The following is a 16,469-nucleotide window of genomic DNA, read 5'->3' on the forward strand; positions in this document are numbered from 1 at the left end:
ACACACACCAAAACTTACACACACACCCCAAAACTAACAAACACACAAAAACTTACAACACACACACACACACAAAAACTTACACATGCACACTAAAACTTACATGCACACAAAAACTTACACACACACACACACACACACACACAACTACACACCCACACACACACACACACACACACACACACACACACACACGAAAACTTACACACACACACACACAAAACTTACACACACACACACAAAACTTACACACACACACACACACACACACACAAAACTTACACATGCACACACACACACACACACACATGCACACAAAAACTTACACATGCACACAAAAACTTACACACACACACACATACACACACACAAAAATTACACACACACACAAACGAAAACTCAAACACACACGCCAAAACATACACACACAAAAACTTAAAAACACAAACACACACACACACAAACAAACAAAAACACACACACACACAAAACTAACACACAAACAAAAACACACACAAACTTACAAACACACACAAAAACTGACACCCACACACAAAAGCTAACACACACAAAAACTTACACACACACACACACAAAAACTTAGACACACATGCAAAAACTAACAAGACCACAAAAAATAAAAAGAACACACAATCTTACACACACACAAAAACATACACAAACGCACAAACACTTACACCCACACACAAAAACTTACACACACACACAAACAAACACACACACACACACACACAAACTAACACAAGCACACGAAAACTTACCTGCACACACACAAATACACACACACACACACACGAACAATGGCTCAAATACAAGTAATCAATTAAACAAACAAAAGCTGATACACACACAAAAATATTAACACACACAAAAAAACTTAAAAACACATCAAAAAACTTACAAGCACACAAAATCTTACACACAAAAAACCTTACACACACACACACAACAAACTTACACACACACACAAAAACTTACACACACACACACGAAAACTTACGCACACACACGAAAACTTACACACACACACCAAAAGTTACACACACAAAAACTTACACACTTACCATATCACAGTTACATTGTCTTAATTTTTCAAATTTCATTTTGAATTTCTGTCGTGAAATGCAAGAGTTGGAATATTTCAGTAGTGACTTGTTGTGCTTTACCTTCTCACAGTTACATTCTCTTGATTTTTCGAAGTTCATTTTGAATTTCTGTCATGAAATGCAAGAGTTTGAAAATTGGGGTCTTAGTCCACCAGCCCGAATGGTGGAAATCCACTAGCTCAGTATTGGGGTCCCAGTCCACCAGCCTGAACGGTGGAAATTCACTAGCTCGGAATTGGGGTCTTAGTCCACCAGCCTGAATGGTGGAACTCCACTCGCTCAAGCTTGGGGTCTCAGCCCACCAGTCTGAATGATGGAAATTCACTGTTTAAGTTAGGTTAGGTTAACTTATCATGAGCGCTCATGATAAGTTAACCTAACCTTTTCCGGCGAGTATGGTTAGGTTAGATTAAGTTAGGTTAGGTTAAGTTAGGTTAGGTTAGCCCACGTACGCTTCACTTAGGTTAGCTTAGGTTAGGTGAGAGACAGGCAAAAAGTTAGGTGTATGATTAGGTTAGGTTAGATTAGTTAGGTTAGGTTAAGTTAGGTTAGGCTAGGTTAGCCTACGTACGCGCGCGTACGTAGGCTAACCTAGCCTAACCTAACTTAACCTAACCTAACTTAATCTAACCTAACCTAATCATACACCTAACTTTTTGCCTGTCTCTCACCTAACCTAAGCTAACCTAAGTGAAGTTTACGTGGGCTAACCTCACCTAACTTAACCTAACCTAACTTAATCTAGCCTAACCTAACCATACTCACCGGAAAAGGTTAGGTTAACTTATCATGAGCGCTCATGTTCAGCTAACAAAACCTAACTCCAACAGTGAATTTCCACCAGTCAGACAGGTGGACTGAGACCCCAATATTGAGCTAGTGGATTTCCACCATTCAGGCTGGTGGACTAAGACCCCACTTCTGAGCTAGTGAATTTCCACCGTTCAGGCTGGTGGACTGGGACCCCAATACTGAGCTAGTGGATTTCCACCATTCGGGCTGGTGGACTAAGACCCCAATTTTCCAACTCTTGCATTTCATGACAGAAATTCAAAATGAACTTCGAAAAATCAAGAGAATGTAACTGTGAGAAGGTAAAGCACAACAAGTCACTACTGAAATATTCCAACTCTTGCAGTTCACAACCGAAATTCAAAATGATATTTGAAAAATTAAGACCATGTAACTGTGATAGGGTAAGTGGGTAAGTTTTTGTGTGTGTGTAAGTTTTGGCGTGTGTGTGTGTAAGTTTTCGTGTGTGTGCGTAAGTTTTCGTGTGTGTGTGTGTAAGTTTTTGTGTGTGTGTGTAAGTTTTTGTGCGTGTGTGTAAGTTTTTGTGTGTGTAAGTTTTTGTGTGCATATAAGTTTTTGTGTGCATGTTAGTTTTTGAGTGTGGGTGTAAGTTTTTGTGTGTATGTTTGTTAGTTTTTGTGTGTCTTATATTTTGTGTGTGTTAGTTTTGACGTGTGTGTGTGTAAGTTTTCGTGTGTGTGTGTGTAAGTTTTTGTGTGATTGTAAGTTTTCGTGTGAATGTGTTAGTGTGTGTTTGTATATGTGTATGTCTAAGTTTTTGTGTGTGTGTGTGTAAGTTTTTGTGTGTGTGTGTAAGTTTTTGTGAGTGTGTGTAAGTTTTTGTGTGTGTGTAAGTTTTTGTGTGAATGTAAGTTTTTGTGTGAATGTAAGTTTTTGCATGTGGGTGTAAGTTTTGTGTGTGTGTGTAAGTTTTGTGTGTCTAAGCTTTTGTGTGTGGGTGTAAGTCTTTGTGTGTGTTTGTAAGTTTGTGTGTGTTGTGTGTGTGTGTAAGTTTTGTGTGTGTGTGTGTAAGTTTGTGTGTGTGTGTGTGTGTGTGTGTTTTGTGTGTGTAAGTTTTGGCGTGTGTGTGTGAGTTTTCGTGTGTGTGTGTGTAAGTTTTGTGTGTGTGTGTGTGTGTTTGTAAGTTTTTGTGCGTGTGTGTGTGAGTTTTGTTGTGTCCACGTGTAAGTCTTTGTGTGTGTGTGTGTGTGTGTGTGTGTGTTTGTGTGTGTGTAAGTTCTGCGTGTGTGTGTGTGTTCGTGTGTGTGTGTGTGTGAGTTTGTGTGTGTGTGTGTGTGTGTGTGTGTGTAAGTTTTTGTGTGCATGTAAGTTTTTGTGTGCATGTAAGTTTTCGTGAGCATGTGTAAGTTTTTGTGTGTGTGTGTGTGTGTGTGTAAGTCTTTGTGTGTGTGTAAGTTTTGGCGTGTGTGTGTAAGTTTTCGTGTGTGTGTGTGTGTGAGTTTTGTGTGTGTGTGTGTGAGTTTTGTGTGTGTGTGTGTGTAAGTTTTTGTGTGCATGTAAGTTTTTGTGCATGTAAGTTTTCGTGTGCATGTGTAAGTTTTGTGTGTGTGTGTGTGTGTAAGTTTTGTGTGTGTGTAAGTTTTGGTGTGTGTGTGTTAGTGTTTGTGTGTGTGTGTGTAAGTTTTCATGTGTTTGTGTGTAAGTTTTTGTGTGTGTGTGTAAGTTTTCGTGTGTGTGTGTAAGTTTTCGAGTTTGTGTGTTATTTTTTTTTTGTTCGTGTAATATTTATTTCTTGTGTGTTATATTGGTATTGCATGTAATTTTTTATTTTCTTGTTTTTTTTCTTGTTCTGGTTTAATGTTTGTTTGTTTAGGTTTGTTTGTTTGTGTGTGAGTAAGTTTTCGTGTGTGTGTGTAAGTTTTTTTGTGTGTGTGTAAGTTTTTGTGCGTGTGTGTTAGTTTTAGTGTGTGTGTAAGTTTTTGTGTACATGTAAGTTTTTGTGTGCATGTAAGTTTTTGCGTGTGGGTGTTAGTTTTTGTGTGTGGGTGTTAGTTTTTGTGTGTGCGTGTGTGTTATTTTTTGTGTGTATTAGCTTTTGTGTGTATAAGTTTTGACGTGTGTGTGTGTAAGTTTTTGTGTGTGTGTGTGTGTGTAAGTTTTTGTGTGCATGTAAGTTTTCGTGTGCATGTGTAAGTTTTTGTGTGTGTGTGTGTGTGTAAGTTTTTGTGTGTGTGTAAGTTTTTGTGTGTGTGTGTAAGTTTTTTTGCGCGTTTGTAAGTTTTGTGTGTGTGCATGTAAGTTTTTGTGTGCATGTGTAAGTTTTTGTGTGCATGTAAGTTTTTGCGTGTGTGTGTAAGTTTTTGTTTGTGTGTGTTATTTTTTGTGTGTCTAAGCTTTCGTGTGTGTGTGTAAGTTTTTGTGTGTGTTTGTAAGTTTGTGTGTGTTTGTGTGTGTGTGTATGTTTTTTGTGTGTGTGTGTGTAAGTTTGTGTGTGTGTGTGTGTGTGTGTATTTTTGTGTGTGTTTTCGTTTCGGCGTGTGTGTTTAAGTTTTCGTGTGTGTGTGTGTGTAAGTTTTTTTTGTGTGTGTGTTTGTTGATTTTTTTGTGCGTGTGTGTGTGAGTTTTTTTTGTGTTCTTGTGTAAGTTTTTGTGTGTGTGTGTGTGTGTAAGTTTTTGTGACGGTCACATTCCGCTGGCGCTTCACGACTCAGTCAAAGATTTTGTCTTTCCCTGTATCAATCGACCCGTGAGCAGGGACTCTCTGAGCCCCTACAATCGTTCATTGGTTGAGGATATGGGGATGCACTGGACTCCCTCTAAACAGAAACTGATTGCTGATTTGGACCCTAAGGAGAATATCGTTGTTCACCATGTGCTTTTGCACTGGATGGTGAGCAATGGCTTCAAGATCACCAAAATACACACCAGACAAAGCCGCGATCCTTTCGTAATTTCCACCGCAATTTTTGGTGCTCTTGTACTATTATCATCAGCTCCACTATCAACTTCTAATAGGGTATACATTCCACTCATCGCCATCACAAATATATATCCAAATGAGTAAAGTCAAACTGTTCTTCTCACTCCTTGAATTCTATTCACAGACTAATAAAACTATAGCAAAAATCCTTTCTTTATATTCACTCCGCCGCTACTATGTAAACAAGCCCTCTGATTGGCTAAGAAGGAAAAATGTGATCTAACTGTTTTCGGAAAACTCATAACATTTGGCTTGAACAACAATAACAAATAAATCGACCTTTACATTCGCTGAGAGCGTGCACTTACAGCAACAACAACAAATAAATCGACCTTGGAAAAAGAGGTCATTGACCCCATTAACCACGTGTTCTCCCTAATGACTCTATGCCCATATTTGGTGTACTGTTCGGAGTTATAGGGTCATTTCTACTTGTGTATGATAAACAACTGATTGTGTTATATGAATAACTGATTACATTTGGAAACTTACGTGGCTTATATAAGAGTAATGACGTCATAAAATTTCTTGGTGCCATGACTTATATGACGTAATTGGATTTTTTACGTGCACAACGTCATTGTAATTTTTACTGCATGACGTCATTTGCATAAACCAAAATTTTCTATTTCAGAACGTCTATTGAGAATGTCCAAGGTTGGCTGTAATTTTTCCTTTAGGGGTCAATGGATTCAATTCATAGGTCCATGGAAATAGATGAACTTTGAAAGGATCATAGCTTTGGAGATTTGAATTTCCCCCACAAAAATATATATTGGAATGACAGGCATCTATTTGTCACTTTAAATCAAAATATACAATATTCCGTTCGTTTATTATTTGAAATATTCAAGTTTCTAATAGTGAACTCTAAGAAAAGGGGGATCACCTAAAAGAGGGGACTTGACCTTTGAAATAATGACGAGCATTACTTCACAATGGATGTAAAAAGCCTGTATCTGCTCAAGTCTCATAAAACAGTTTAACTTTGCTCAGTAATTTCTATGGGAAATGCTATTCTGTCCCGCTTTTTAGGGCTATAATAAGAGAAAATTTGAGATGGCTTGAACATGTTTTTCTGATGAAGGATGACAGACTGTGAAAGATTTTCCATTTCGAAGATAAAAATCAGACCGAAAAAAAGCATTTCTTCCTCAAATTGGGTGGCTGGAGGTCGTAAGAAAGGATTTACGGGAAATTAGAACTTACTGGGAGGATGTAAAGGGGTAAGCTTTGAGTAGGCTGAGATAGAGTATACTCATAAGTAATCGATTCCTCAGCTTACACGTGTTTACGTTTACAATAGGTAGAGATCTAGAACAGCACATAGAGGATTTAAATTATCCTTCGATTTTGCTGTGCATTTTCATTTTATTTTGATTTTTTCATGTTTTATTCAACTTTATTGCTATTCCTATATAACTTCTTTTTTTTAATATTTGTTTTGACCTTGTTTCAGTTCAGATTAATTTTTCTCATTTGTTAATTTTCAAACACCTTTAATCACATAGCTTCTCTGGCATTCAGTTTTGGAAAATGTTTCTATTTTTTGCTGCACCATTAAAAGGAAATAAAAAAAATCCTTGCCCCGACCCTCCCTACAATTTCTTAAATTGCCACCGCTACCACTAAGTATAGCAGCATTCTATGAAACTCTATCTGGCTTACAAGCCGTTTTTTCAGCCCAACTGTATAGATTAGAATAGTTGTAATAACGCTAAATAAATACTATAGTTACCACAGTACCATAGTCCTACCGCTTGGGCAAGTGATACAGAATAAAGCAGCAAAGAGGATTGGGAAGAATATACAAAATATGAAAGACATCAGGGCATGTTTTAAATCTCTAAAGCTGCTTAACGTTGGGCAGAAAAGAGACGACCAAACCTGATATTTACTTATAATTGTGTGAATAATCTAGTACGACAAATTTTTAAGGAGTTCTACCATTTCACCAGTGATTCTCATGATTACGTTCACAAGTGATTTCACGTTCACAAGTGATTTCAAATTGGGATTTTGAATAATCTAGTACAACAAGTTCTTAAGGAGTTCTACCATTTCACTAGTGATTCTCATGATTACGTTCACAAGTGATTTCACGTTCACAAGTGATTTCAAATTGGGATTTTGAATAATCTAGTACGACAAGTTCTTAGGGAGTTCTACCATTTCACTAGTGATTCTCATGATTACGTTCACAAGTGATTTCACGTTCACAAGTGATTTCAAATTGGGATTTTGAATAATCTAGTACGACAAGTTTTCATGGAGTTCTACCATTTCACTAGTGATTCTCATGATTACGTTCACAAGTGATTTCACGTTCACAAGTGATTTCAAATTGGGATTTTGAATAATCTAGTACGACAAGTTTTAAAGGAGTTCTACCATTTCACCATTGATTCTCATGATTACGTTCACAAGTGATTTCACGTTCACAAGTGATTTCAAATTGGGATTTTGAATAATCTAGTACAACAAGTTTTTAAGGAGTTCTACCATTTCACCAGTGATTCTCATGATTACGTTCACAAGTGATTTCACGTTCACAAGTGATTTCAAATTGGGATTTTGAATAATCTAGTACGACAAATTTTTAAGGAGTTCTACCATTTCACCAGTGATTCTCATGATTACGATACGAGAAGCTGTGATAATTTGGTTGTGGAGCTCAAAAAAGTATAAAAAAGAGCTAAAAAAAAAGTAGCGTGTGATCAGGTTTTACTTTAAAGTATCTTTGTCCTTCTGTTTAAAGTTCACTTTCTGTGAGCGTTAGGGCGGTTGAGCATCTTCCTCATTTTAAAAATAGATTAAATGAGTATTTTTGGGGGAATTAGTTTTTTTTATTGTTTTTATTTCTTGTTTATGTTTTTTGGGGGATGGCAGGGGGGAGGAGTGGGCGAATGATCTGGGAGAGGAGTGGGTGGATGGGCTGAGAGGAGTCTGGCAGCTGTATTTGATGTTGGTTATTGCTCTGGAAGTGTGTGAGTGAAGGGAATTGGCTTAGTTTTTTTCCCTTATTATTTGTTTGTGGAATTGATTTATTAATTTAGGTTGATTTAGGATGAGTTATGTATTTAATCGCTACGCGTTAGCAAAACTTAAGTTTTTTTTCCCTAGCGTAGTGTTTTCTAGCTATATTGGCTTGTTTTTTTGTTTATTTGATGAAATAAACCAATAACTGCGTATGTATGTGTTTTTGTATGTACGTATGTTCTCGAAAACGACTCCATGTTTTTTCGAGAAAATTGGTATCGTGGGAAACTCTCGCATAAAAGAACAGTCTAGACAGGTCAGAAGTCTAAGAAAAATCGTTAAGAGCCTTAATTCACTAGAAATGTTATTAAATTATATTTGGTATATCGTTAATTAGACATAATGAACTTTAATTTGATTAGGAAGAAAGAACCTATCCGAGTCATGCATGTCTAAGTGCTTAGCTTCAAGGTCTTTCCTTTAGTATTACCTGAAAAAGTCTCTCTTCTTTTCTTTTCTTATTGTGAGGAAAAATGTTTTAATCGTAATAGACATTTTTGCTGTTGCTGTGCAAAGAGGTGTTTTCTGTTTTTTTAGACTTACCTCAAACACTACCTCATTTCTACGCAAGCTATTTTATATTTGTCTATCACACCAATTTCTTTTTTAAATAATTATATATAAATAAAAGTTTGGTTATTCTAGTAGATTATGCTGATTTTTGTTCAGAGCTAATAATAATTTGTTTTTCCAAGCTTGTTTTTAGACAGTAGTTGGCCTATTTTGTTTGACTTAAACAGTATATAAAAAATGGATTTGGTTGATTCATATATCGTAATCAAGATTTTGTGCTTTAGATTTTTAGTTTCAATTAATAAGGGTTACTCTTTACTTACAGTGTGTTACCACAAAGTGCTGGATCCAAGGCTCTTTTAAGCATGATGGAAGCTGCATCCTCTTACATCTGGGCAGGTAAAACCATTAATATAGTCTTTTAAAATAAGACTTAAGTCAGACTTAAAATATGTCTGAAATAAAGGGGGGTGTGGGGGTGTACCCGTGTTGTAAGTTTAGTCCACAAATTTATTTCGGGATGAATAATGGCTAGGAATAAATTCACATCCAACCCTCCTTCTATATTTATTTAGAGGCTCGGAAAAAATTAAAAAATATGGTCACGAAAATGTGTTTTTTTAGGCTTCAGACCCCTGAATTCGCAGAAACTTCACTAGGCCCACTCTCTAATAGCCTATATCCAATTCCACACTTCTGCTACTAAGAAAGGGCACTAGAATTTTAAATTTCAGTTTGAATAAGCTTTTTCTCGAAAATACAGGACCGTTGGATTGATATCACTACCAAAAAAGGGAAAAAACAGTGAATTTCTATCCGTTATCATTGTTCTCGGAATTAAATACGAAAATTTTTTTTTTTTTTCAAATAAATGTAAAGTGATAAAATTAAAAGTAGTATTGAAACTTAAAATGAACAGAAATCATTCCGCATATGAGAAGAGCTACCGGGTCTGTGTTCCACTTATACCGAATTTTGCGGTATAATACCGCAATTTCGAGAAAAATGCCGCACTTTTTTCTGATTATACCGCATACCGCAATTATACCGCGAAATGACTTTGATCAGTGTATTTATACCGCGAAATGACTTTGATCAGCGTATTTATACCGCGAAATGACTTTTATCACTGAATTTATCCTAAGTAATGTCACCAAACAACAAAAGCACGAAGAACAATAGGAACAAAAAGATTTCCCTGTTGTTCTTTGTGCTTTTGTTGTTTGTTATGGAAAGGCAGTGTGGTCTTCGTCGCTATTTTCGCAATGTCACCGTACGGGAAAAGGGACTAAAGTTTGCTCTCTACTTCTAATGGCATATGGCTGGATAGGTTACTGTGGAACTCGTGAAAATTCAAACTAGTAATTAATGTGCTTCCAAGAGCAAATATTTTACATACCAGTCAGGTGCCAGAATGAAAGTAATTTTTAACCATTAGTATGGTAAAGGTGTACAGAGACTTCACAGCAGAGCGAATACTATAGTAGAATTTAGTAAATAAGTTGTCTTGGGCTATCCTATCTCGTTTCTTTTGGGCATTACCTTTCCACTTTTACAGCCCAATAAGCTGAACAGTTCAGAGTAAAAGAAGTTAAAGTTTATAAACAAAGAAATAAAGTTTCAAACCATTAATGTCTTGGGCACTTATGCAGACAAAGGTGTCACTACCTTCTTTGCCTTGGGGCGAGGGAAGGAATAAAAATATGCTGACAGATTAAAAACTGAATGATGCTGAGGGATTTTTTTAAGCAAGTAAATAATATGCTCTCGCAAAAAGTGGAAAATTGTAGAAAAGCATCACTACAAATTTTATTATTCTTTACATTAATTTTTTTGAAATACATTTTAAGGAAGTAAGTTGTGTAAAAACGGCTTCTGTAGCGCAAAGCGCTTAAAATTAAAAAGGGGAAAAAAATGAGCATCTGGTTCGAGAATGTCGTTTGGCAAATTTGCTGAGCCAGTAAAAACTTTTCAATCTAGCATTCTCATCTTTTGGAGTGCGTCAAACTGTCTACTTTCTTTTTTTTTTAAAAATGTGGCTGAAGACTGGAAGTGTAGACTGGCACATTTGTCTCTTTTTTTCGTTTTCGAGGCCGTTATATCAGAGGATCCAAAAATGAAAAAATAGGACAAACACGACAATATATACATTATTTCTGGAGAAAGCGCCGAAAACGAAACAAATATTGATAAATAAACTTTTAATCTAGTTTAAAACAGAAAAGAGTAGATTATCCTGCTTCCAATTTTCTAGAGAATGGGTGGTATAGATGAGGTATTAGGAACGAAGACCGGGGGAGAGGGCCAGAAAGTGGGGAAAAGATAAGAATTTTTCATTGGGGACCATTTTTCACTTTCTTATATGGGGTGGATATCTGGGGGATGTCTCTTTTCATTTTATTCTACCTTTCCTGTTCAAAGTCCACAGCACACAAACACACACTGTGTCTGTGTTTGTCCCACCACTAAGAAAATAATAAAGAATAGTATCCATTTGCTAGAAAAGTAACAAAGAATCAATTGCTTTCAAAAAGTAAATTTTTTGTTGAAACTAGTGACAACGTATTTGAATTACGGGTATCAAAATATACCATAAATTATACCATGTTTTGTTAGGAAAGATACCGCAAAAACACCGCTTTTTCCATCGACCGACACCGCTTTTAGGTATCGGTCAAGTGACAACACTGTACCGGGTATTCCTCTCACATGTGGAAAGGTTTGTCTAGTTTAAGCACTAGTCAGTTAAGCTTTTCATAAAGAATAGAGGTAAAGGGAATTGCAGCCTACTCAAATACGGAATAATTTTTGTTCGTTTTAATTTATAATATCGCTCTTTACTTATATTTGAGAAGACACTTTTGACTAACTCTCTTTTCTTTTTAATATTATATTCGGCCTGATACGCATATGAGCTGAGCCTAGCCTCAACTACCCTAGTCTTTATAGGTAAGTTTACCTATTGTAAAAGAACATTTCGAAAATGAAAACCATCCGGGAAAAGATGGTCCTTTCAGATCTTTTTTTTAAGAGGGATTTCAATGCTAAGATTGCTTTCTATTGATAGGGGAGCATTTGGGAAAAAATACTACTTCTGGGGAATACCTTCGCACTCTTCCTCTTTTAAGGCAGGTAAGCATATGATGCAAACTTTATTATGAAAAACCCACTGGGCCTTTGGAACAAAAAATAAAAAGAATTTCTATAAGTGCATATTTACAAAGAGACAGTTCACAGCATCTTGAAAAAGAATAAGATACAGAATAAACGGTTAGACCAGTTGATTGACCTTACTGAGCTGCTGAAATCCGACTATAAGCTTTCTTTTGACACAAATATCATGTAGCACTTTTAGATTGCTGAAACCAAACTGCCAGGTAATATCAATATGAGATATTGTAAACTATTGTTCGCTGAACAAGCTTTCTTTGATTGTTTAAATAATGCAGTACGAGCCAGGTAAAAAACATTTTCAGGCGTCAGCTCAAATATTAAATGCTAAAAATCTTTTAAAGTTTTAGTGACCTGGCTCAACTATATATCTTAGTATCAATAAAGAAAGCCTTTGCGGGGAATAATTGTTTACCTTATATAACAATCCGATTGTAAATTACTATTTAAACTTACAGTCAGATCATCATCAAATTTGGTAATTCTACAATTTGATCGCAAATAAAAAATAATCCCGAAGTTTATATGGCGACCATTTCAACAAAAAGCTTATTTGCCCCCAAGGTTTGACTTGTATCCCTAGCCCTGAGGGCTGTGGGGGGGGGGGTTTCCACCCTCCAGGGCATAATTTCCGGATCTTTGAATTACGTTGAACAAAATTGCTATCTCAAATTTTGATTAGACATGTTTGCGGGAATGATGATCGTGAGGGAGGGGGAGGGTTAGTTGTCCTCTAATCACTTTCGACTATTAAAAAGGGCACTAGCCGTCTTAATATCCAATTGAATGAGCCTTTTCTAAATTTTTATGACAAATTTTTCTATGCGAAACAACCTGGTCTAAAACCAAAAATAAAAAATAATACATCGTGCCCACATCGCTCTTTACTTAGGTAATGCTATTGTGCTGCCTATGAAAAAAAAGTTCCAAAGTAAAGACGTACCTGCTGTTCTAATCAACGTTGATGCACCTTTCCATCGCTTTCTATCAGTACCAATGGCTATGACTGAGATCTGGTATGATGCATTTGGGGAAAGACTTTCTATTCGAACTGAACGTCGTGTTGCAGACACTGGGATAACAATTTTGAATCTGTAATTTTGCAAATGAATAAAATTTGATTCTTTGCATTCATAACCAAAGCTAGTTTATACCATTTCTAAGAAATATGTTTGATGTCACCCACAGTCAAATTACAATGCGCTAATTCATTTCCTTATGAGTTTCAGCAAGACGTAATAATTTCAGCAAATGCTATTGGCTTTATTATATTCATTATGGGAGCATAAAATCCTCTAGGCGTCAAACTTTTTAATCAATCCAATTCAAAACCAAGTTCTCCCCGATACATCTAAGGTGAAAAGAAGAAGAAAAGAAAAGGATAAAGGAAAAGAAAAGAAAAGGAAAATAATTAACTCATAAAACAATAAACCATTCCGAAGCTCAAAATTTTCTGAGATGATAATTGCGGTAAAAAACTTAGTAAAACTTAGTATTATTTACCTAAAATGAAATAATAACTAAAGTAGAAACTTTTGAAAAGTGAGGTAGTCAGATCTAGCCACATTTCATTTTATCGCTCATGTACGAGTATAACAAAAATTGAACATTCTGAATCATATATAACTGTATAGTTACGTGTCCTAATTCCACAGTAACTGCAAAAATAAGTAATAATAACAATATATCAGTCAAGATGGGCTTCATATTTGTCGAAAATCTTAGATAAACCCCAACCTGACGACCGAAAAATAATACCTGAAACACTGTTTTTACAAATGGACGTAAGTGCTGACCTTTCAAGCACCAAAGGATTAATAATAGCTACGAAAAGGCTGAAAAATAGGTGTGCACCAAGAGTCGATGGAATCACAGCAGAAATGCTAAAGGTATCCATTTGAGCCTGGATTACTATATGGATTGCTCTTCTAATGAGTATTTGGAATAGCGAGAAGATACCTGTAAACTGGACTGGAAGAATTCTTGGTCGACTCTTGAAAAAGGGAGATGCCCTAATATTTGGCAATTGGAGAGGTGTCAATATAACGTCGGTTTCTAGTAAACTAATAGCCACAGTCATGCTGCATCATCAAAGAGCAGCCCTTGACTCACACCTAAGAGAAGAGCAGCATAGATTCCGGCCTGGTAGAACCTGTTCCGATATAATTTTCATCCTCAGACTAATGGTGGAGGAGTCTAGAGAATGGAAGCCCTACCTAGTGTTCATTGATTTTGAAAAAGCGTTTGACTCTATTGACCGAAATATTTTATGGAATATTTTAAAGTATTATGGAATACCTGGGAAACTAGTTAAAATGATAATAGCTCTCTATGAACATAGTTAATCCTGTGTTCGAACCGAAACCGTGGAGACGGGGTTCTTCAGGTTAATGTCTGGTGTTAAACAGGGATGCGTTCTATCTCCGTTTCTGTTTGTAATCATAATGGGTTACGATCTAAAGCAGTCATCAGGTTCTGGAGCATAGATTGGCAACAGACAGATTTCTGATCTTGACTTTGCAGATAACGTTTTCCTGCTAAAAGAAGCGAAACAACGACTGCAGATTCTACTTAACACCATAACTGATAAGACCGAGAAAGTGGGACTGATCATAAACTTGGAAAAGTCGAAGAGTGTGGCCACATCTAACTCACCACTTATACTGAGATGCAAGGATAATGATATTCAACAAGTCCAGGAATTCAAGTAGCTTGGGAGTTGGATTGAACATGATAGTGAAATCACGAAAGAATAAAAAGGAGAATAGGATAAGCAACTTCAGCTTTTAACAAACTGAACCAATTTGGTGTAGTAGTAAATAATCACTACCCTTAAAGCTACGTCTTCTAAACAGCAATGTGGTATCCATTTTCATCTACGCTAGCGAGTGTTGGAAACTATATATAGAGATAGAAAAGCGTATCCAAGTGTTTGAGAATGTGTGTCTTAGAAGACTCCAGAACCTACCGTGGCAGGAGAAGATCACGAATATAGAAGTTTGTCAACGAACTGGTCAGCCTCTTATTACTGACACCCTGAAGCGAAGGAGATGGACCTACCTTGGTCACGTTCCTCAAATGCCTGAGGACCACCTTCCAAGAACTGCATACGAGTGGCACCCAGAGGGGAAGCGTAGAAGAGGTTGACCAAAACACACCTTGAGATGACAGTAAGAACGAGACCGGATGAATGCAGAGCTTACACTTCGACCGAATAAAGACGTCACCACTGCAGCTCCGCTACAAGAGGTCTGTTGAGGCTTTGTAGACGCCTTATGTGCCACACCTGGCCCTTGAGGAACTAAGGTTTAGGGTAATATAACTCATAGTGGTAAATAGCGATGATAATAATAATAATTATTATAATATTTAAAAGAATAATTTCTAACAAGGCATTAGTCACGTTACGCATGATGACGATGTTCTGCTTCTCAGCCGGACAAAACAAAGTCTGATTGCAAACTTTGAGCTGTTTTCAGCTGCACTGCCTGCAGTAGGCCTTTCAGTTAATGCTGCAAATATTGAGTTTTTTGCGTTTTGAGAGTCCTCCATCAGCGTCGCCTCTTTGCTTGAGTTCTTCAACTGTAACACGTTCATCAAGTATTAAATGGTTAGGTCTATCCTTTTCCACGTCACTTTTGACTACTTGCTCCGCTATTACGTCGAGCGTGCTGAAAAGTATGTGGGTTGGTTACCGAAAAATTTCAACCAATCGTGGTCAGTGTAGCCGAAAAGGACTTTGCCGTCTTTATTTTAGTTTTTGTTCTCCTGCTGTTTTTTTGTCTTTCTGGTTTTGCTTTTCTCCTTCACAAGAAGGATGCGAAGAAAATACGCTCGGGATATTTTAAGTACTGTAAACATCTGCTGCGTTTGCCTCGGTGGTACTGGAACCATAGAATCGTTTCTAAATTTGGATGCCCCTCGCGAGGGGCATTATGGATGCCCCTCGCGACTAAAACAAACATATGCAGATCTATGTTTAAAAAATCAACACATGATTGTTGTTTTCGACCCTCTTTGACCATTTTTTGAATTGAGTTAATTTACTTAATTTCTATTAAAATCGTTTGTTTATGGTTGTTTTTTTTTAATCCCCAGTTTTATCATTCTTTTTTGTGGGTTATGAATAATATCATTATTAATGTCATATTTTTCGTTTTCAACCACTTATACAGAGGAAGAGAAAAGAGGAATAACAGATAAGAAGAAAAAGAAACGAGAGCACTTCAGGAACAAAGAATAAAATTAAACGATAGACTGTTCAGTCACTCTCTTAAATTAGATATACAAGATAAAATGTAATATAAGATATGTTTTAAAAAAAAACATAAGAAACAGCTCAATAGCACAATCACAAGTCCCCCAAAAAGGCTCCATGGCCTGTAATGTAGAGGCAAAAACTCAAATAAAACTTGAAAAACTTTTTTTCAGTACTTTTTTCAGTAGATTGCACAACAAAATAGAACGAATATTGGTTACACTATTATGAGAACTTAAATTCATTGTACTTCTGTCGCATGGTGGGCATCAAAGCACTGACTTGAGGTATTAACAGTAAACATGCCGATTCAGTCTATCAGTTTTAGTCTATCAGTTTGTGTGAGCTAATATCATAACGGTGTTACATAAAGCAGGAGAGGGAGCTCACTATCCAGGAGTAAATTTAAACCTGAAACTTGAATTTAGTAAATTCAAATTTAATAGTAAATTTAAACCTATGACTATATTCCAGGTTGTTATGGCGTTGATAGACTCCATGATGAGAATTTGAGTGGAACTTGTCAGGAAGAGTTGGATATGGAACTAGAGAGTTTAGAGCTTGACAGTGTGGAAAATGGCTAGAACAAATTCAGAAAAATAATCTGAGAAGTAGCTGAAAATATCCT

At 36.4% G+C, this 16,469-nt stretch overlaps 1 protein-coding gene across 1 annotated transcript in view; it reads right to left on the reverse strand.

Annotated features, from left to right (window-relative positions):
• The window catches only part of LOC148956062 (uncharacterized), a 185,839-nt gene that overhangs the window by 109,988 nt on the left and 59,382 nt on the right, over positions 1 to 16,469 (reverse strand). The window contains exon 3 of the mRNA XM_089093874.1: positions 12,527 to 12,675. Coding sequence (XP_088950000.1) covers positions 12,527 to 12,675 — 149 coding nt within the window. The remainder of the gene's footprint in view (positions 1 to 12,526; positions 12,676 to 16,469) is intronic.

This window comes from Artemia sp. Qi Xiang Cuo, chromosome 1, assembly GCF_049724085.1.
Source record: "Artemia sp. Qi Xiang Cuo chromosome 1, ASM4972408v1, whole genome shotgun sequence".
In the NCBI taxonomy this organism is placed as follows: Eukaryota; Metazoa; Arthropoda; class Branchiopoda; order Anostraca; family Artemiidae; genus Artemia; species Artemia sp. Qi Xiang Cuo.